The following is a 20907-nucleotide window of genomic DNA, read 5'->3' as shown; positions in this document are numbered from 1 at the left end:
GAGTTGTGATACACAATAACAGCAAAATTTGCTTGTGGCACACTTGCATCTTTTGCATTAGTCAAAATGGTAATTTTATTGCATGAAATGGAGAATCACAGTTTAGTACAATATTTTCCACTATATCAATTCAGGTAGAGCTCCCTAACACATCACAGTGACACAAACCAAGTCTCCACAAGCTAGATTTGCAGTAAATATTCTCTAACTTTCTTTAACGGTTGTGCAACCTCCAACGAGGATATAAAAAGCACTGTATTTTGTATGTTTTGTTTGAATGACATTCACAGCTTTTTATCACTGGGATCCTTTTGTGTTTGCCACCTTCCATTGCACGCTGAAATCCACAGCAACAACAACAACAACAACGCATACTAGTTCTTATTCTCAGCAGACAGTCTGACTTGTCATAGCAGAAAAAGGGCAGGTGTTTTTAGAAACATAAACAAAGGCTGCATTTGATTAAAGTGAAGCCATTACCGTGTTTCAGGAAGCCAGCATGCACAATGCCAGGACCCTGATGACAGCCAGAAATGTGGAAAAATACCTCAAATGTACAAATGTACTAACTACTGCTAGTATTACTTTCCCAACATAAGTTAATCAACATGCATTTGATAATTATTTGACGTAGTTACAAGATTTTACATTTTCCTCTGCAGAATCGAGAGTTGAATTCTTACACCGTGTCCACAGTAGCCGACCGCCAACTGGGAGCATGCTGGGGAAATCTCTACCGCTGGTTCTGACAGTGTAACGGTTTTACTGCCATTTGCTTGTGTTGCGGTCGGAGATGTGACGGTGGACCCAGGAAGTGCAGTCTGAAAGTAGCCCATTCGCCTAAGGTCATACCTAGGATGTCTTTAAGGTCATCTGCATCACCGAAGATCAGGGCCAGGCCGTTGAGGTCTTTGCTTCTCACAATATCAATGTACTTACTGGGGAATTTCATTCTTTTCAACTGAAAATAAGAGGAAAATATCCACATTATCAACACTGAGGAATCATATGAATAGGTTCATAACCTTTCTGTTGCAGTCTCATGGTTTTGATTTGAATCATCTTGTGTGATGAATAAACACACACATCCTAATAAATACTACTGCTTTGTGTGCGTGTTTAGGATTCTATTGATGGTCAGCTTTAAAAAAACATACAGTTAATAGCTTTTCCCCTTCTGTTTTTTGGCCAAAATAGCATACATATGATAAAAAGTGTAATAACTACTTTGTCTATCTGATCAATTGCTATTCTGTACGGATAAAGAGGATCCCACTTACAAGGGATGGTTCTATTGTGTAAATATCAGTATATATGTCACCCGTGAAGAAATTAATCCATATAACAATTTTCTAGAATCAACTTTCCAAAGTTCGGTGCTGGTTGGCTGATTCAAACCCTTTTTGGATCCCACGCAGAAAAAAGCGCTCTTAGTCACTCAGAAGCCAAATGAACCCCTCCTCCCCCCCAACGACTCCTAAAGCCAGCGCAAAAGGCGCTGAAATTGCTTGTGATGCGCATACAATGGCTGCTGCACGTATCTCAATGTAAAGAAAAAACGCCAACGGTAAGCAGCATTTATGATTGACATGCTTGTGATGCCTGGAGGTTATTCTGCTCTGGCGACGTTTGTCTGCATATGACATGTCTGCATTAACGTAGATAATGCCGCAACACTTACTGCCAGATCAACAAAGACTGAAATCTGATTGCACTTGACGAAGTTCCTTACCTCTTTACACACATCCTCTTTATCCATGTTGACGATAGTTGTGATTGGCAGAGGAGCGAGGTTCCTCATCCAACCAGAATCTTTCAGCCTGGCGGTCCCTCTGAGGTGAGCCAGCTGCGTCCTAATCGAGCGGTCCAGGTTCACCGTCGCCTCTTCAAAGGTTTTAAAGTCCTGTACCGTGAATCGGAAATCCATTTTGAGAAATCTTTCAAACATCTCAGGGTCTCCGTCCTGCTCGAGGAGGTCTTCAATCTGTGGACTCATCACATAGAGCTCAGCCCTGGACTCGCTGAAGACTTGCCACAAAGTCTTTGAATCAGCCGCGTCGGTCTCATCGTTACGATCGATAGCGGCTCTCTGCTGAGCGTCTTCCACACACTGGATGATCCAGCTGAGGCGGCAGGGCCACTGATTGGCCAGGACCACCCACGCCGCGATGTGGTCCGGTTGAGGAAGCTCCTTCTTCAAGGCCTTCATGATTATCACAGTCAGTCGGATGGAGTTGATCTCCCTCCTCATGGACATGGCATCCTCGAACATGTACTCGTTTAAGTTCCTTCTGCCGCTGGTCAGGATGCTCCTGACCGACTCCTCCACTTCCTCCTCGTTTGCATCCGGCGCAGATGTATCTCTGTCCATCAGCTCATAGGATTCGCTTGTGTCAGATGCAATCTCCACACAGCAACGTGTATGTTTGAGGCTCCTGGTTCCACGTTTTCCTTCGCTTGGGATTACGCGCTCCGGTTCCTTCGAAATGCTGGCAAGGCTGTCAAATAAAGTGCGCTTTGAGTCGTCGCACAGTGGGGGGACAGTGAAGGCCAGCGTCACGATGCGGTTCAGCATCGCGTACGCTCTGTCTTCTTTGCTGAAGCAGCCGTCCGCAGAGTTCACCTTCTGCACAAGAACATCGGGGTCGACGGCGAGGATGGAAATGTAAGGACTCTCCTCATCGGAGAGCAGGATGTTGATGGCGTCCAGGACCGCCACTATTTTCTTGGGGGAGCAGCGGTCCAGATTAGTGATCTTCAGCACCACACGGATCCTTCTCCGCTCAAACACCTCCATGAACCGGATGAACTGAGAGAGGAACCACATCTCCTTCCTCACTTCGTCCATGAAGCCCAGCCGGATGCTGATGCGGTCGTTGTCCATTCCCCTCTTGATGTTCAGATCCTGGTTGAAGATGAGGTTCTTACCTATGAGGAAGGCAAACCTCAACGCGCTTGCTGCAGGGACTCCTATGGCGCCGATGACCAGGCCCTCCATCACGCCCACCTGGGTGGTTGTTCCGTTCAGCGCCGCGCCTGGTTTCAGCTCGCGGAGGCCGAAAGTCAACAGGTATGCCAGGACGATAGGTGCCACCACAAGAATGAGCAGGCAGAGCGACCACAGAGGGCAGCAGCAAAACATTTTGGTCCTCCAATGGCTTGGGCTGTCCTCCATTGTCTGAATTCAAAGGAATGAAACGGAACAAATGCGGTGGAATATTAGATCTCACTGTGTTTTTTGCGATGCGGTCGGAACTTTTCATCTAAGGCCGCCTTGATTTCCACATGTTCGTTGTGAGTGAAATAAGGGCCCTATCTGATCCGCTCGCAATCAATTGACTTGACTTGTTGAACCCCTGCCTTTTCATCTCGCGCCATCACCACATACATTTTCCTTTTCTCCACTACATATCCTGAAGGGTGGATGGAACTAATTACACTTCTGCATAAGTTATATTTGACTAAATATTACAGATTTTATTTATTATGTGTGACTTCAGTGTGATTTGCGTAGGAAGAAAAAAAGTCAATAAAAAGGGTGACCCAAAAAAAATACAGCCACCCTTCTGTTGGACCAGGTGCATTCTGGCTGCGGGAAGCACGACGCGCTGTAACTCGGGTGAATTTTCCCCGGCTACCTGCACTGAGGTGTTTAACGACTCTCTGCTGTGTTAATAATCTCTCTCTATCTCAAAAAGCCTCCAACAACACACTCTTTCTCCAGCGTATTCTTCTTTGTTTGCGTTAGTGGATCATTTGTGTTTGTCGCCGCAGCCACTATTTGTTGTTTTTGTCCGCCTTTGTCACGTTTTATTCCGCTGTTGTTTCTGAATGGACCCGCCGCGGTGTCTCTTTATTTATTGTTGTCCATGTTTGAGTCATTATCATCAGCGGTCTACTCCGGTTGCTAAGTGCTCTTTGCGGAAATGGGAGATAATGCGGTTGTTGCTTTGGATAGAAGAGCTATCTGACATCCTGTATTACCTTTTGCAGCCTAACTGTGTTTATAGTTTTTACATATATTATCATCATATGATGATCTGCAGATTTGACCGCCCATTGAAGTCCCTTTCCCTGGGAAACAATTGCGTTTTAACTGACTTCCTTTTTTACTTTGTTTCAAACTACTTACTTTTACTTGTAGGCTACTTGAATAAAATAACTTTAAAGTGCATTAAAGTTAGATGTTATAGCAGTTTTTCTCCTGTTCCAGTACATCAAATGACTGTGATCTGACTTTGCAGAAATACACCTGGCTGTCATCGGTCCGCATTGAGAACAATTGTCTAACAAAGGCCAAAAAGAAACCCGAGAATGGATGAAATACTACTTCACCACTAAGTTTCATGCCCCTGCAGCTGAGTAAAGCCAAACCGAGCCACGCGCATTGGCGTTAGACTCTGTAGGGTCACAAACCTTCTTCTTGACTTCCTCATCGTCATCATGTTGAGCCACACGGTAGAGGACAATCTGTAATTTGCCAAAGTTCATCTGCATGGCGTGAAACAGCCGTATGGCCAGTCCAGCCCAAAGCAGGTCACTGCCTGCAAAGTGCCAGGCACTGAAATGTACATTGATGAACCGGATGTTCTGCTGTTGCTGGTTCTCCTTCGTCCAAATGGGCCGATAGAAGAGCATTCGACCAATGAGAGCGAGCAAGCCACCAAGTGAAGGTGCAACTGAGCGCGGCTTGTGACGTCCTTCATATTTCTGCTCAATATTCAACGCTTCCTGCTTCATGTACACTGAGGAGACAGAAAACATTGGTAATATTTACATTTTTGTTCCATTAGCAGGTTGAGGTAGACCACCACTAGGATAAAACATATAAGTCAAAGCAGAAAGACAAATCAAGACTGGCAACACATACAGCACCAGTCAAGGTTTGGAGCCACTTTCTCATTGAAGCGAATGAGAAAATGTGTAAGAGGCTGAAAATAACATAATTTCTTTGTGTGTCTTGCACCATTTCATATTATTACATTACTTTTTACATGCCATTTAACTGACGCTTTTATACAAAGAAGTTCAGTTAAAGTGTGTTTTATTTTATCATCTTATTAAGAAATGTGCTATATTTTTGTCAAGGCCAAGGTGACCCTGCTCATTCATTAGTCTTGAGGAAAAAAATATGCTGATAGTTTTGCAGACAATTTGCCCACATTTGAATGATCACAGTCGATAGTGGGGGGGATTGTTTGGACACAGTCTTTATACGAGGAAGCTCCGAGGTGGTGACAGAGCTCATTCATGAGCCAAGAAGTAGGTGCTGCCACAGCATCAGTATCTTCAACAGTCCACCATTGTTTCACACAGCCATTCCCGCAGTGAATATTGTAGCATAAACTTTAAAAAGAGGTAAAGATGAGCGGGGTTTAAGCAGTAGATGTAAAGCTAGAGCCGTGCGGCAGACAGAGGTCATGAGATGCTGGGAGACGGTGTGTTTGTACCTACCTGCCATTTGTCCGAGGATCCTGTGAATTCGATTCTCACATGAGGAGTAGAGTCCTACAGTTGCAGGCGATGAAACTTCTGTCAGAGTCTTAGACAGCGCGTACGCATAGACGTCATCTGTAGGGAGATTGAGACTATTCAGAAACTCATCTAACATTTATTTTTTGTTCTGGTTAATTTAGCTGATGCTCGTCTCTTTTTAAGGATCATTTGACAAACCTTTTCACATAATTGCCCATACTTAACGAAGAACTAGATCTCCCAAAAATGGGAGGGAATAAAGGGTCCTGCATTAATAATGCCAATTTAATAATCCAATAATATAAGATAATTATTACATGAATAGTATGATTAATATTTAATTCAGACGGGTAAAGGAACAGAGGCCGTAGCCACAATGCGCACATCCTTAATTGAGACAAGCATTTACACTCAGTTCATTATCATATTTACTGTAAAAGTGAAACTAAAACTGAGCCCCTCTGAGCAGGAGGGGAGAAAGCTGTGTCCCGCCATCGCAGGCGGGTACCTCACCGTGGTTTGCCTCGGACATGTCGACTGCGTGGGGGGGTCGTGCAGCTTCGACCTGCGGGAAGCGAGAAGCCGCAGATGGAAGTGAGTGCGGGCAGCGGCGCTGTGTTCGTGAGTGCAAAAACCCTCCCCACTGACCGACGGACACTCCGGGTGCGCACAGCCTGTGACTTGAGAGATGCGTGAGAACGGGTGCTCAACAGCCAACGCGAGTGAACGCGAGGCCGAAAAACACAAACTCACAACCTGCATTTCTTCGTTTTCTGCTGATGACAAGAATGTAATGCGTGTACTTTCCCCGAGCGCAGGCGGTTCTTTTCTTATGCGCAGGGAAAAGTCAACAGTTTCGCTCTGTCAATGATTACCTCGCATAACACCTTTTCCTCCCGGCAACACGTTTCCTCTTTACGATCTTATACTACATCTTGTACAGTCTTAACAGAGCAAAACGGAGTCACGGACAGACTTTTATTCCTGAAAAGGTTCATGCTTGACTCTTGATGGACTTTGATCAATGCGCACAAAATAATCCAACGTTATCGTTACGCTCGGAGCCGTGTGTGCTTGACGCCTGCGGAGAAACACAACGACTTGTGTGTTGAAAACGGTTTTTGCTGGTTGAACAATTAAGCTTACCTGGTTGATATCACAGCAGACCTTTATTTACGCTCATCTTTCAACCGCCACTTCTAACATATCCAGAAAACAGAAAGGAGCGAAGGACCAGTGGACCTTCCACCCCAATCTATTCAATGTCGTAAAACTTTACAACAGAGGGAAACAATGCACCTGACATGCACACGCAACGTCTGACGGACACTATATGCAGGAACTGACGTCACGTGCAAAATGAAAGGATCCCCGAGAGATGCTGTGTTTCCATTCACCCGCTCACACCTGTTGCAACGTGCTTCTCCCGCTGCTCCCGAATTTTCTCCATTCATGGAATCGGAGGAATGTGGGTTGTTCCTGGAAGCATAACGAGGTAGAACAAGTCCCATTCCTGCGATGGCCTCTAGCATTCAGCGTCCAACTTTTTTTTTTTTTCCAGCCGTGGAAAATGGAAGAAATGAGCGCTTTTCACGCTGCAGCCGTGAGTCTGCGTGAATCATCAACGTTTGGAGGCCCTCAGGTTTTGAATGGCGGGACTGCTCGTGCCGGCCCGAGCTGACGTGCACAGCAGTTCGGATGCCAGGGCAGCAGCAGCAGCAGCATCAGCACCACAGCCTGTTCTGCCCCGGGTAAGATAAGTTATGACATAACTGGTTAGTCAAGCTAAAACAAGCTTGAAGCCTAATTTCATGTGGCATATTGACATGCGTTGGCTTATACTTTTACCATCTGGTGTCGCGTTTACTTTTCAACAAAAGTCACTATATACGCAGACATATTTGATTATAAATGCTTTTAAATTTGTGTTAGATTGATCAGCCTTTTATTGTTACTTGTTTTATTTGATTAGCAGACTAAAGTTTTCAGTGTGTTTTACATGCAAGAAGTTGTGTTTTTGTCCGACAAATGTGTCACCACTACAGCAGCATTTTGTGTGTCAACGTGGGCTGAAACACATTGTGACACAACCATTTACATGATTACTGTAACAATTTATGCTGTATGACAACACAAACACACCTGAGTCAACACAAACAATCTCACACGTCACTGCAGGAAATGATTGAAACAATGTTTAATTAGTGGAAGTCTAAGATTTAAAGTGCTCGGCCTGCAGATGGATTCTGCCTTAACTCAAACTACTGGATTGTTAAACTATTTTAATTAACTTGATTGTTGTAGTGATAGTGAGGGTGTGTGTGTGTGTGTGTGTGTTTAAGTGAAAGGGAGGTTCTCAGTTACTGCTTCACCAATACTTAATTAATTGGATTGTATCTCGCCTTCTATGAACCCTCAGCACACATCCACATTGCCCTTTCAACACATACACCTTGCAGTTGAGTTAATGAATTCACCTTCATGATTAATCCACGATTGCTCCAGACAAAGATGAATTCTCATTCTTCAGAATTGAAGTGATGTCCTTTTCTTTCGGTTAAGTCAAAAGGGATTTTGCTTCAGACGAAAGGGAAATTAAACTATTATTATGTGTTAAGTTCAGTCAGAGGCTGGTTGAAAGGATCCTTTGCATCGACTGCCGGACCTCAAGTGACATTATGCAGTTTTTTGTTAAATATATTTAATTGAAGTTGTAGTCCAACACAACACCAACAGAGGGCGCTAAAGTATCGTACATTAAAAGCGAGACAACGACGTTTGATCAGCAGCCCCACATTGCACCGCTCTGATCTATTTGATACGGAGGAGGAAACCTGATAACGAAAGAGGCATTCACTGAAAACCCGGGAGCGCCCAAGAGCTTCACTATGCTAGAACTTCTCTTGGATGAGCTGATGATCATTTAATGTAAATCAGTAACTTCAGAACAAACACACAAAAACACACACATTCATAGATCCAGAAATGTCTATCTGCCTTATCCGTTGTTCCTACGGGCGGACGAGCCTGAGTATTGACACGCAGCCCGACACCACCATGCGGAGCCTAATTGGCCTCAAGACCTCTTGTTGTTGTGATCTATTGATCAGCTTCACTGCAGATCCAGCGACGTCGCAGGAAGAGAACAGAGAAGGAGCCACATATACCGAAAGTAAGCACTGTCAAATCTGAGCATCATGTCTTTGCTCCCCCGGCAGAGCTGTGCAGCAAGGAAAGATGATGATGTGGTCCTCATCCTGAGACGCAGGGGTCCAAATCCTGATTCACACGCACTGATTGTCCTTTATTGTTACCAAAGCGGATGATGGCAGCAACAAATGGAGGCTTGTGAATGCCGTGGCCCCCGACGATCTATAGACACGGTTTGCTTTAACAATCCCAACAGAGACAACAAGATGTAAACTCCTTCACGTCCGCAAAATGCACTTTTTGTTTGATACTACAGATTGGAAAAAGAAAAAGGGAGCTATGAGATTGCCACCGAAGAGCCCTTCAGGGGCAGGCTGAGCGAAATGGTATGCATGCTGATCTTGTATCTATCAGCACAAGCATCCAATGCGTGATTATTTCGGGCTGCACCTTCAACCTCCTCTCCATTCACATTCAGATCCAAGATCACATCATCTCATTCTCATCTATTTCTATTTCGACTTCCTCTCCCTTCTCGAGCAGCGCCGCCATTTCAATGTAAATAGTGTCTGTCGCTCTCTCCCTCTTAATCCTCCTGTCTCATTCTGTACAGCCTTCCTTCAAATCCCGGAAGAACTCCTAAGAGAAACATGCGCATGTACATGAGGCCTGCCACACAGTATGTCCTTCGCTTCCTCGTAAAAGGTAATACATTCTCCTTTATGGGCCGCACAAATTTCCTATTCTCTTCTGTGTGCGTTCCCATATGGTATTACATTTATGATGCATGACAGGCTTACAATTCTCCATCTCCTCTGCAGCACACCGCGTGTAGCTATCCAGAAGTTAAGGCGGCGACAACGGGCATCATTCCACATTTTTCTTTCTTCGCGGTTGCCTCTTTGTATTCCTCTCCAGGCTTAAATGATATCGGTCTTTCTGCCCGGCATGTGAGGGTACAGCTATCAGCTGCACAACGAGCTCTTCTCTGCGCGGTGATGGAGCGGGAACGAGTGCCCACTCTTGTACCTTTTTTAGCAGCACACAACTTTACACAAATGTGTGCGCTTATGCACGTCCACCTGCTGATCCTGCCTCCCATTTTGTCGTCAATATCGCTGCGTTGAGGGGTTGATAGCTGTTGACAGGCTGAATTGTGGAGGGAAAGATGATGGAAGCTCTTGTAGGAATAGAATAGTTGAGGTTGAGACCCCTTCAAGGGTGTTATTAGGTTGTTATGAAATCTGATCCCCATCAGACCTCCACTGAAGCATGGGGGAGGTATCTGTACAGCCAGATGCAGTACACGGCCCCTTCCTCCTATAACTTCCTCTTATCTACCCTCCCTCTCACACACACACAAACACACACGTTTTGTTTTATATTTCATGAACACACACACGCGCATCGTGCACTACATCATCAAAGCTCTCGACAAGATACCGGAGTACGCCCTGATCAGTGAGGAATCAGTGAGAGAACGGCTTTCATAGCAATAATGTAAAAATGCTTCTGCTATAATTTTATTTTATTTATGTACCCTTTATTTAACCAGGTAAAAGTCCCATTGAGATCTCGATCTCATTTTCAAGGGCGACCTGGCCAAGAAGGCAGCAGCACACATTGTCAAAAAACAGCCATAAAATACATATACAGTACATGACATGAGTAAAACCACAATACAAATTAAGTTAAAAAACTAAAATACAAAGAAAAAATGGTCAAAAGCAGAGGCACCGTTCAATAGATTTTTGTTGTCTGTCCATTTGGAGACGTCGGAAAACATTAAAAGATACAAGTTCAGACAATTTCAGTTCAGCCTGGAGATTGTTCCATGTTGATGGGGCGGCAAAACTGAATGCTTTTTTTCCCCAATTCAGTCCGCACTCTGGAATGTACAAGCAGTAAATAATAAAAGAAAAAAGTAAATAATACAAAGAAAATCCACCGAAAAATAAGAGTGCACACATGTTCACAACACAGCTGTAGAGCCTGGACCCGTTTGATAGGTGCACATATTTGTGTGTCCAACAGGTCTGCCAGATCAAACAAAAATATAATTTATTTCTCAAACTCAGTTTGGGGTAAATTGATACATTTGAGTGTATTTACATTCAGGCCATTTCACTTTTGTCCTTATGCTTTCTTTTGACAACGTTTTTTAGCTGCTGCATTATTTTCTGTGCTGGTGGTGAGAATCTAGTGATTGTTGCAGTCGGTCCACCACTTCAGTCCAGACTGAAATATCGCTGCAACCTTTTGATGGGTTGCCATGAAATTCACGATCCCCAGAGAATGAATGCGAATCACTTTGATGATAACCTGATCTTTCCCTTGTTGGGTTTACATTTGTGGTTTGAGCAAAATGTCTCACTGGATTGCCTTGGACGTAGGTGTCCCCCTTGGGATAAATTGTAAAAACTTTAATGGTACGATCATTTTTCCAAAATATATAACATTTTATGTTTTCCAGATATTCAACTACCCACAAAACATTATCATCCGCCTCAGCAGTATTTTGTGTTTCCTGCTCATCTGTAAATTAGAGCGACAAGCCGTACCTGCTAAACACCAGCGTGTTAGCATTGACTTTTTGATCACGTTAGAATGCTGATGTTAGCATTTAGTACTTAATGCAGCGCTTTAACTAAGTACAGCATTACAGAAAAGCTTGCACAGCTGTAGTGTATAGGTCTAATTTAAATACTTTATAAAGATCGTTCACAGTTCATAAAAGTCGAGCATTGAGTATTTGTAAAGATTTGATTTCTCAACCACCTAAAGAAGCAGTAAAAAATGATTTGGGCGGGCTAATGCAAAATCAATGTACACACAGCACCAACTTCGACAACATTGCAATAAAAAAAAGCAATATATCCATGTAGGATTAGTAATTCTATTGAAATCTGACAAAGACACCTTGGGAAACAAAGGAGTAAGTGCTGGCATTGTTATACCCGCTGCAGAGCCAGCACTTACAGCTAAATGTCATATTTTTGCCATAGCTTTGAGGGATTTCACATTGGTAATTCTATCTATTTGGAAGTAAAGACAGAATGATCAGATTCCATGTGGTAAAATGCAGCTTCACGTAGTATATTAGAGAGATAGGATCATTGCAGATTGCATACACATACATTGTAACTGACATTTTCAATTTTAGTAACATGTGGGAGTGTCACATGTATGTGTGAAAAAAACAGGTTGGATCCACTAATCAAAAAAACATTTGTCACAGGTTTCCACATCCATATGGAGACGTATCCGTTGCAGAGGCGTCGAGTTTGAATGATCAGGTTGTCTACGTTCGCGCTAAGGTTTTTTTCTGCTCATTTAAAAAAAAATGTTGCATCTATTACAAAGTATTGAGATGTCATGTCTGTTTACGCGGCGCACACGAAGAGGAGCCAGGCTGGAGAAAAGGCAAGAGGTCGACAGAAATCGCAGCGTGCATGGGAATCCTATTTCGTGCGACAAGAATCATTTAGAGTGTCTCTCAGAGCTCACTCTAAACCCCTTCTGTCAGCTGTGAGAGAGCACGCTCTAATCCATTGTCACTGGGTGGATTCATTTGCATAATTCCACCATTGTGCAGCCCCAGATCCTTTTCCGCGTCCTCCCTCACATGTGAAAAGACGACGGAGAAGTAGAAAAAAAAAGAACTCTCCCAGACCTTCTGCTACTTGTTGCTTGGGAAACGTGGGTGGAAACGCAAAGGGAAGTACAGAAGGGCAAAAAGGAGCGAACCGGCAAAGGAAAAAGTTAAGAGATGGAGCGGGCGGCGGAGTGTAAATACGAGGACCAGGGAGCAGAGAAAGGAAGTACAGACAGAAGACTTACAGAGAGAAGAGAGGGAACTACTGTTCACTCAATGCGATACATGGGCATTTTTTGTTACTTAAAAAGTAATTTATCTACGTCGACCGTCTGTTAGTCCTTTATTCAAGTGTGACCAACACATGCACGCACACACACACTTTCCTCAATGTTCACGTGTGTCACTGTTTGTGTGTTGTTGTTATTGTTGTGTGCATGATGAGGCTGTATTGCTTTATCCTCCAGGGAGCAGGAAGCTGGAGGGAAGAGAGGCAGGAGGCAGTGCTAAATTGTACAGATAAAATCAATATGTAGTTAAGGGGTGGGGCTGAGCCTTTTAGCGGGAACACGGTATATTATTGCAATCGCCCTGTGCAGTGTTAAATAGATTATTCTGAAAATGTGATGTGGAAAGCTCCCTTGTCAAAGAACATTTTAGAATGATCACTCGGTACTCAGTGATTACTTTTTCTTTTTTTCCCTCCCTTTCAGCATGCATCAAAGGTAACTTACAATGTGACTGTCCTTCCAAGAAAAGTACCAGCAGTTTGCGAAATAACCCCAAAAGCCACATGATTACCCTCAGAATGCCCTCTCTCCATGCTAGCTGAATTACTAAACATATTAGTAATGTTGTAAATATGTATATTTTAACAAGACATTAGTTTAGTAGTTATGGGTTATATGCACACATTTTGAAGCCCGATACCACAAAACCTGGACAAATAAACGCAAACCGAACTGCATGGCCAACGCCTCTGTGCAGCGTTTAGAGAAAATATGTTTTTTGTTGATTTGGGTGGAGGTGAATTGATTCAGATTCAGTGGGACTAACCAGGGAGCATCTCTTGCCCTCAACTGAGAGACTTCACACTGTTACCCCTGCTGGCAAGGAATGAAAAGCCTGCAGAGCCGTGTCCTCTGTCTCCCCGGCTGGCTGTCTCTGTCTCAGCGCTCCCACTGCCCTGATAAGCAGAACAGCATGCCCTGCTATGATCACCATGATTCATTACACATAATCAGGTGTACTAATGAGGTCATAATCAAGATAATTCATGCAATAATTAACAAATATTTCTCTACCAACATGCACCAGTGAAGAGTCCAACAAATCAAAATGATATACAACTGCGGAAAACCCAGTCCATTAAGAGCTGTCTGACACTGTTGGAGCAGTATGCATTGCCATTTTAAAGGCTTAGTTTATTTTTGCAGTTTTTTGTGTTGTGTTCTTACCATCACTTTGTATTTACCATGTTAACACCCTCAAAAAGGCCGATCCAAAAGCCACAAGCGTCGGTGTTGTAACCTCTCATCTCAACTCAATGGGCTTTACATTGAAGGACAGTATCTATACGGAAATTTGTTGTATTACTTCCGCTTGCGTTACGTTATCAATGCCATGGCGCCAAATTTCAATATATTGATAAATATAAAACATGCGGGGGCTCATGGTTTAATCCATCTAACAGAAACTCGTTGGCTAAGCTAACGTTTTTAGCATGGCGGTGGAGAAAAAAATTCTGTAAAACCGACGCAACAAAGCGGTTTGTATTTTGCCAATACAGATGTACACATATATCTTTATTCACTAAACCTTTCACTGGCTTGTGAGCAACGTGTGGAGCCCGGATGGTTGTGTCACGGCGGGGCGCCGCAACATTTGTCGGCGCAGTAGGCTACAGCAAAGGAAGATGGGATTTTCATTACACCGATCCTTTCAAATAAGCCTGGATCAGCCCTGACACCGTAGTGCAGTGCCTGTGGCTGTGACATCTCTAATAATCTATATTTTTATATTAACTATAGATCGCATTATTGCTTACTTGTATTTGAGAGTAACTCTGAAGATCCTCTCACCTCTCCGGCGCATTTTAGCATCTTTCATTTCTTTAGCGGATTTGATTTTGAGGCTGGAAACTTTATGGTTTTGGTTCACACTCACCAATCGTCATCAATGTTGTTTTCATAAAACTAAAATTAAAAACACTGTACACTACTTGCCCAGATAGATAAAGTTAGAAAGTAGCTGGTGAACGTACTTTAGTCTCCAAAATGAGTCCAAAGTGTCTCTGGAGCAAATCCGAAAAGGAGATTGCATATTGGACTGATACTCCACAACACTAAGATACATTCAGAAAAATAGGTTTGCAGTAACCATGCACTGGCATGGAAAACGGAACAAGTTGGGAAGTCATGTCTGTTATAGCGTCTCAGAAGAGTTGAGATGTTTATTCATCCAAAAATATGACCGTGCATACGTGCTCATTTTTCAACACTGCTTCACATTGAAATACTAATCCTCGCAAGCTGTTCAGTACAGCGGCAGCCTTGAATTGTCAGCCAACGCCGGAACAAGACTGGCTTCAGTGTGGGCCTCGCCTGGGGGAAAAGGAGCAAAGCTGAACCAGAAAATCTATTTCTCATAATTATGAATACCAAATGATTTCCATAATTCACTGAGCAGAGCGGCAAGACGCTGCAATAAGGTTAGAGTAGGTTCTGCAGGGGTGTCGATTGAAAATATTGACCTTCTGATTAAACATTTCATACGTACTCAGTCTTGTTTAAGCTGCCAAACATTTGATTGACAAATGTAGACTCCAAGAGAGGGAACGAGGGCCGGTCACTTGTGTCATTCAATTTGTTTTCAGTTGGGAAAGAAAAATCCATGGTTCTATTAATGATTCGGCCATAATTGAATCCCCCTCAAAGCTGCAGCCATAATCAGATTACACTTTTTCAATTACTTACTATTCAAAGGTTTGCTTTTGAAGTTCACGCAGCTAACACCGGCCCGATATGTTTATTCATGTAAGTCCATAGCCAAACCGAGTAGACCATCCATCAACACACGTCGGTTCGAAGTGACTTCCGCTTTCTTTTCTCTCTGCTCGCTGTTCGAGACCTCCCTCCCCCACCAGAGAGCCGAGTGTGAACAGCAGTCGCCGCGGCGGAGCCCCGCAGAAAACAAATGGCGTCTCTGCTCGCTCTGTCACGGATCATCAAAGGCTTCCACAGTTACACTCAGTGTTGGCAAAACAGACGTGGGGCTAGTGATTGCTAGTTAAGACGCATCATGCTAAGACCCCCGATGGGTGCTAATTGTCACAACGTGGCAAAGGCTTACAATCACGCACGCAGATGCCGACACACATATATGGTCAGACACACACACACACACACACACACACACACACACACAAATAAGCATACTATAATGGTTTAAATTCTCTTTGATGATGTGGATGCCCCCTGCTGTTCACCATATTACTCTGTTCACATCAAACAGGTTGTTCTGGTAAGAATCAGGGACACGATGACAAGACTGCGGCTCATTCTGATGCCAAGCTTTTTGTTCAGATGGAAAAATAGGTTCCCCCACCCTTTTCCCCCACCTTCTTTTCTGTCAATATAGACTCTTACATCTGTTTTCCTCAGCCGTCTGTGCAAAAAGCTTCATATCCTATTTTTTTTTCGCGTCTCGTGTTTTTCTTGTCTTGATTTTTCCTGACAAACCGTCTCCCCTTACATTCTCCTCCTGAGTCACCTGGAACTCGCCGCAGCAGGCCGCCCCATCATGGCTGATCATCCAGACAATGTCAGCGTGAGCCACAGTTCACGGATGATAATGACCCTGCCCAGCTGCTCTGCAACCTGGGACTCACTGGGCTCCTCTAACCTACAGTCTGGTGTGTGTGTGTGTGTGCGTGTATGTGTGTGTGTGTCCATGCATGTGTACATGTGTTTGTGCAAATTATTTTGTGCTGAATGGAAGCCGGGGAAAAGGCGATGCATTCCCTATTGTGTTGTTTTTGGATGTGTATGAATGCATCCGTTCGTGCAGCGAACTCGGTGAACTGAAGATTTGTGCGCCGCTATCTGTGCATGAGCCTATTGGTATGGATAGCGTGGCTTGATCTCGAGCCTGATCTGTACTTGCTACCTTCACACCGCCCCCTCCCATCCCGTAATACCACCGCTACCTCCAAAGCTCTTCTAACCTTTCTCATGCACAACCACCTGTCAATCAGGTTCGTTGCAGCGCAACATGGTGACACTTTGTTTAGTGTTAATTGAACCCTCAGTTTAAATCGGAATAAACTAATATCCATTATCTGTTATTTCCAATGTAACCCGTTCCAGAGCCCTTATTAATTACAGCACGCAGCTTGGCGAAAATCCATTTGCTGATAAAACGTTTTGAAGAAATGAGGTTTGAGCTGTTTGTAGATAAAGATGCTTTGGCTCCATATTAACATGCATGTATGGCTTCAATCTCACATTTGAAAATAAAAAGAAATATTGAAATGTCTCTTTGTGATGATTCAGTGGAAATGGTTTCCTTAAAATGGTGAGAAAGACTTTGCATGAAGCACATTTCCTCATACCGAAAAGTTAGGATAGCAGCTTGTTCCTCTCGTCATTATTTTAAAAAACACTCAAAGGGCATCAGTATGCTTCAAAGGAAATGCTTCTCAGACTAACAGCATCTGAGACGCCTTTCCCTATTCCTTTACATCACTTGGAAATGTCAAAGAATTGATCCACATTGACAGAGAAATCTGTTGACGTTAAAATTATGCATAGCTTTCTTTTAGAGACGCGGAATACGTTTTAACACTTTCCTTGCAAAGATTGAAGGTAGCAGTTGGTCTCCAGACAGATGAACAATAGCACTTCTAGCACTTCGCTTTAGTCATATTTAGAGATTACTACCAATTAGCCCGGATAGCATGCTAACAGATTGCATAACATGAAAAATGCAAAATACACAAAACCAATAAATCTTCATCTACTTTTTACTCTCTTAAAGATGAATAGTCAAATCAAAAACACTGGGTCAATATAATCCTTATGCACAATGTCAAGGAACAAAAGAAACAGTAAAGAAAACACTGAGTCTGGATGTGTACATATCATAAGTCCTTAATCAAAGTAATTAAACAAAGTGACTCCAGAGTAATGCTCGGTGTCTTGGGTCAGACGAGTGTGTGAGCTGGGAAGGGAGGGGTTGTTGGGCCTTGCAATCCGAATGAATATAGTTCAATTCAGTGTCTGAAGTTCTGTTGACAGGCACTTAAGTCCAGTGCAGTTCATTGTGTGTGTGTGTGTGTGTGTGTGTGTGTGTGTGTGTGTGTGTGTGTGTGTGGTTTAGGGTAAAGAAAGGACAAGCCTAGAGGTCTTTCAATGGAAGAGACTCCGCTCGATGGGCCAATGAAGGAAAGGAGTCTCACAACAGCATCCAAGCACGGCCAGGTTGTTCCTGAACTGGGTTCTCCTGGAACCATCTGATCCACTCTCCTCAATGCCTCGTTGTCCACCGAGTCGATGAACTCAGCCGCTTCTTTTTCCTTGTGGCTCCAGTTGAGGTTTACTTGAAAGCTTATGGTGTACAGCAGCGGTGTCAAACACATTTCAGGTTCGGGCCAGATACTGCCCACTTCCATCGAACGCGGGCCAGACCATTAAAATCATATGGAGGGGTGGCGCTGACGATCCGACCTGGCACTGGCGGCCAGCCGGACTTGGCATAACACTATTTACCACATCTATTTCTCTCTCTCCTCCACTACCTGCTGCCGTTGTTATTTGATTATTCTTCCCTTTCCCCTTGTCACAAGGTTCGTCTTATTTATCTCCTCCTTGCCTGCACCCTCTTTTGCGGCCAGCATGGAAAGAGCTATTCTGTGCATTTCATTTTTTCCCCTTTCCGCCACACACCCTTGAAAGCACAGCATTGCACCATCTTGCATCACATGTATTGCAACATGGAAGTGAAAATGAATGTAAAACACAAAAAATTCTAAAGTATACGTCTGATCTTTCCGTGACACGAGTGGGTTTCTAAGAACATCTCGGCCTCGCAACAGGTCCTCTAAACGGAATGACGGCACAAGAGTGAAACGTCTATGGTAAAATGTCATGTCAGTAATTGTCTGCTGCCGCTTATCCGTTCCGCAGCGAGGATGGGCTTACAGTATTTCCTGCGCCGTCTCCTCTCTTAATCAATTCCCTGAGAGAAGGTTAAATTCTCTCCTCACAAGCCACCAGCTCCACCTGTGGGGGAGCGCCTCAAATAGAGATCAGACTGCAATCAGTTGACCGTCCGTGTCGTTACAGGATTAGCTCTACCCACAGCATGGGCACATACGTCTGGAAGCTTGTCCAATATTGGGCAGGTAATAGAGCAAGTGACTGCATGTCCCCTGGGAGAGATTAGTGCTCCATGTCCCATATTAAGTACAAGGCTTAAGGAGTAACAAATGACGCGTAACAGAAACAGAGTTCACTGTTTTACAGTTCGATTTGTCATGGTCCTCGGTGCTTTTCTATAAATAATAAGTCGTGTGTTGTTTGATTACCTAAACACATGACGATGATGAAAATTAGAAACATCATTAATGGTAATATATTGTGCTGTTTTAATGCCAACAATAGGAGGGCAAACCACCTCTGTAACCATTATATTCATATTATTTATGTTTTTGCAATTGGACTGCCAAGAATGTATGCTTTGCTAGAATATTCAGCAGTGTCCTTCAGAGCTGCTTCTTTTGTGATGTATTTTTTTCAACTTATTTTTTAATTTTCAACGTTGGCTAAACAGCTGGGCTCTACAGCTGGGCTAGTTGCTGTCACTTTTTTACCGAGCCTTTCAATCATAATGGAAGAGAGGCAGGACAAATACTACGAACCGAACCGCACCGTATTAGGTTATATTTGGTCAACAACAAGTATAACGGGGAAATTAATACACATAGTCCATTTGCTTTGGCCTGATCCGTCTGGAGCGGGTACTCTACTGTGTGCTGACAACTTTACTTCTGCAGATATTCCGTCTTAGCAACCAGATGCACCCAGAAAACAAAACACCAAACCTCACTACCCTTCTGTGTCCTACAGAAAACAAGAAAGAAGTTTCCTTTTGTCATTTAATGCACAACACTACACAATAATGGACAAAATAATAAAGCTTATTTATACAGCATTGAAATTTGTAATTTGCAAAAAAAGCATTACAAATATTAAAATCCTTGTCTCTGATCCATTCAATGAATTTATAAATAAACGCTTTAAGTTACATGTTAAATAAATTCTGAATAGGACGCAGAGGTTTGGCTAATTTAGCACAGACATTCATGGTCCCCGGAGGATTAAACCTCGGTACTTTTGTGTCATCCTGACTTTTCTTCTATTTTTTCTCTGCTAAAAAGTGGCTGACTGATCCCTTTTCTATAGCAACCACCAAGTTTGACATTTGCTGTTTTGAGTTAAATATCTCAACAGCTATTGGACTGTGATGATTGGTCCTGATACTAACCAAGTAATATCCTCTTCTCAAAAAAAAGTGGATTTTAATTTCAAGACCGTTCAAGTCTGCAAGGATATGACGCCCTCTCACACAATTATTTTCACTTAATATCCCCTAAAATACATTGCACTTATAGATCCACTAGTAAGGGCTACGGTTAGGCTTCTAATTCACTATAAACCTAGCATTGTTATTTGTGCTATTTCATATATGCATTTTTCAAATCGGATTTAAACCACAAACTTTGCTTAAAATGTAATCAGCACCATCTGCACCTTTTGAGCGCAGAGGGGAGAGGTTGCTTATGGTAAACTGTGGAGCAAGCAATATTCTTATTCTTCAATATTCTATTGATGTGTATTGAAATCCCAAAGTACGATCTTGATGTCATATTAGTGTGTAAAATCACAGTGAACACAACTCCATTGATTAATTTCAGGTCAATTCTAGAGGATCAGTTTCAGCATACTTTTCATAGAACAAATTCCTTGTGCAGGATTTTGTGTGGAATTTAAAGCTGAATGTACAGCTGTTGCACAACCCTGTAATATACTCACTCTCAGTTCTAATCATAATACCGTAAGAAAACATATATTCAGGGAGTTGAATTTTGGAATACATCAGTCTAATTCTGTACACATAAAATATGCCATTGTAGGAGCGTGGAAACAAACGGCGAGGCGAAAAATCCTTTTGGGTGAACCGTGTCCGTTTATTCCCATCCAAACATTTACGTCCTGCTACTTTTAACCTCTCCCTGTCACCAGGGTTATGCCCCTTTCCCTTAAAGGGGCCCTGTGAAGTCGGTCCTCATGCAGTCCCCTACACCATGGCACAACCTCAATCCGGTTGAAGATGAGGTGACAGGTGAAAATAGGTTTTGGGCATGCGAGCATTGACTTGTTTTACTTAAGCAAACATTTAGCGTGAAGCAGAAAAGTCTTGTTACAATAATCCACAATGGATCAAACTGTGACCTATCTTCTTCTCCAAGTGAAGGCTGTCTGTGATACAACAGTAGTCACTAATAACAGGATATACTGCACTTTTTAAGAGGACCCACGCAAATGCCCTCTGTGAGTGGCACACACACGCACACATACACACGCACACACACGGGACAGATATCGACAAATACCCGCATCACAATA

The 20907-nt window shown here is 43.2% G+C and overlaps 1 protein-coding gene and 1 long non-coding RNA gene across 2 annotated transcripts; both read right to left on the bottom strand.

Moving 5' to 3' along the window:
- Window positions 1-32: 32 nt before the first annotated feature.
- On the bottom strand, window positions 33-6796 carry nkpd1 (NTPase, KAP family P-loop domain containing 1). Its single transcript, XM_040196650.2, has 6 exons — window positions 6622-6796; window positions 5989-6040; window positions 5455-5571; window positions 4417-4745; window positions 1733-3178; window positions 33-961 (listed from the first exon to the last, which is right to left on the bottom strand). Exons 2-6 carry the CDS (start codon window positions 6005-6007, stop codon window positions 734-736), a joined length of 2139 nt encoding a protein of 712 aa, XP_040052584.1. The 5' UTR covers window positions 6008-6040; window positions 6622-6796; the 3' UTR covers window positions 33-733.
- Window positions 6797-14066: 7270 nt separating this feature from the next.
- LOC120830531 (uncharacterized) lies at window positions 14067-15367 on the bottom strand. The gene is made up of 3 exons (XR_005713917.2): window positions 15196-15367; window positions 14999-15070; window positions 14067-14823 (listed from the first exon to the last, which is right to left on the bottom strand). It is a non-coding gene; the product is annotated as an uncharacterized LOC120830531 (long non-coding RNA).
- Between the last annotated feature and the right edge of the window lie 5540 nt (window positions 15368-20907).

Source organism: Gasterosteus aculeatus, chromosome 12 (genome assembly GCF_964276395.1).
Source record: "Gasterosteus aculeatus chromosome 12, fGasAcu3.hap1.1, whole genome shotgun sequence".
NCBI lineage: Eukaryota > Metazoa > Chordata > Actinopteri > Perciformes > Gasterosteidae > Gasterosteus > Gasterosteus aculeatus.
Note: the sequence above shows the minus strand (reverse complement) of the source record. Positions and strands in the feature narration are given on the sequence as shown.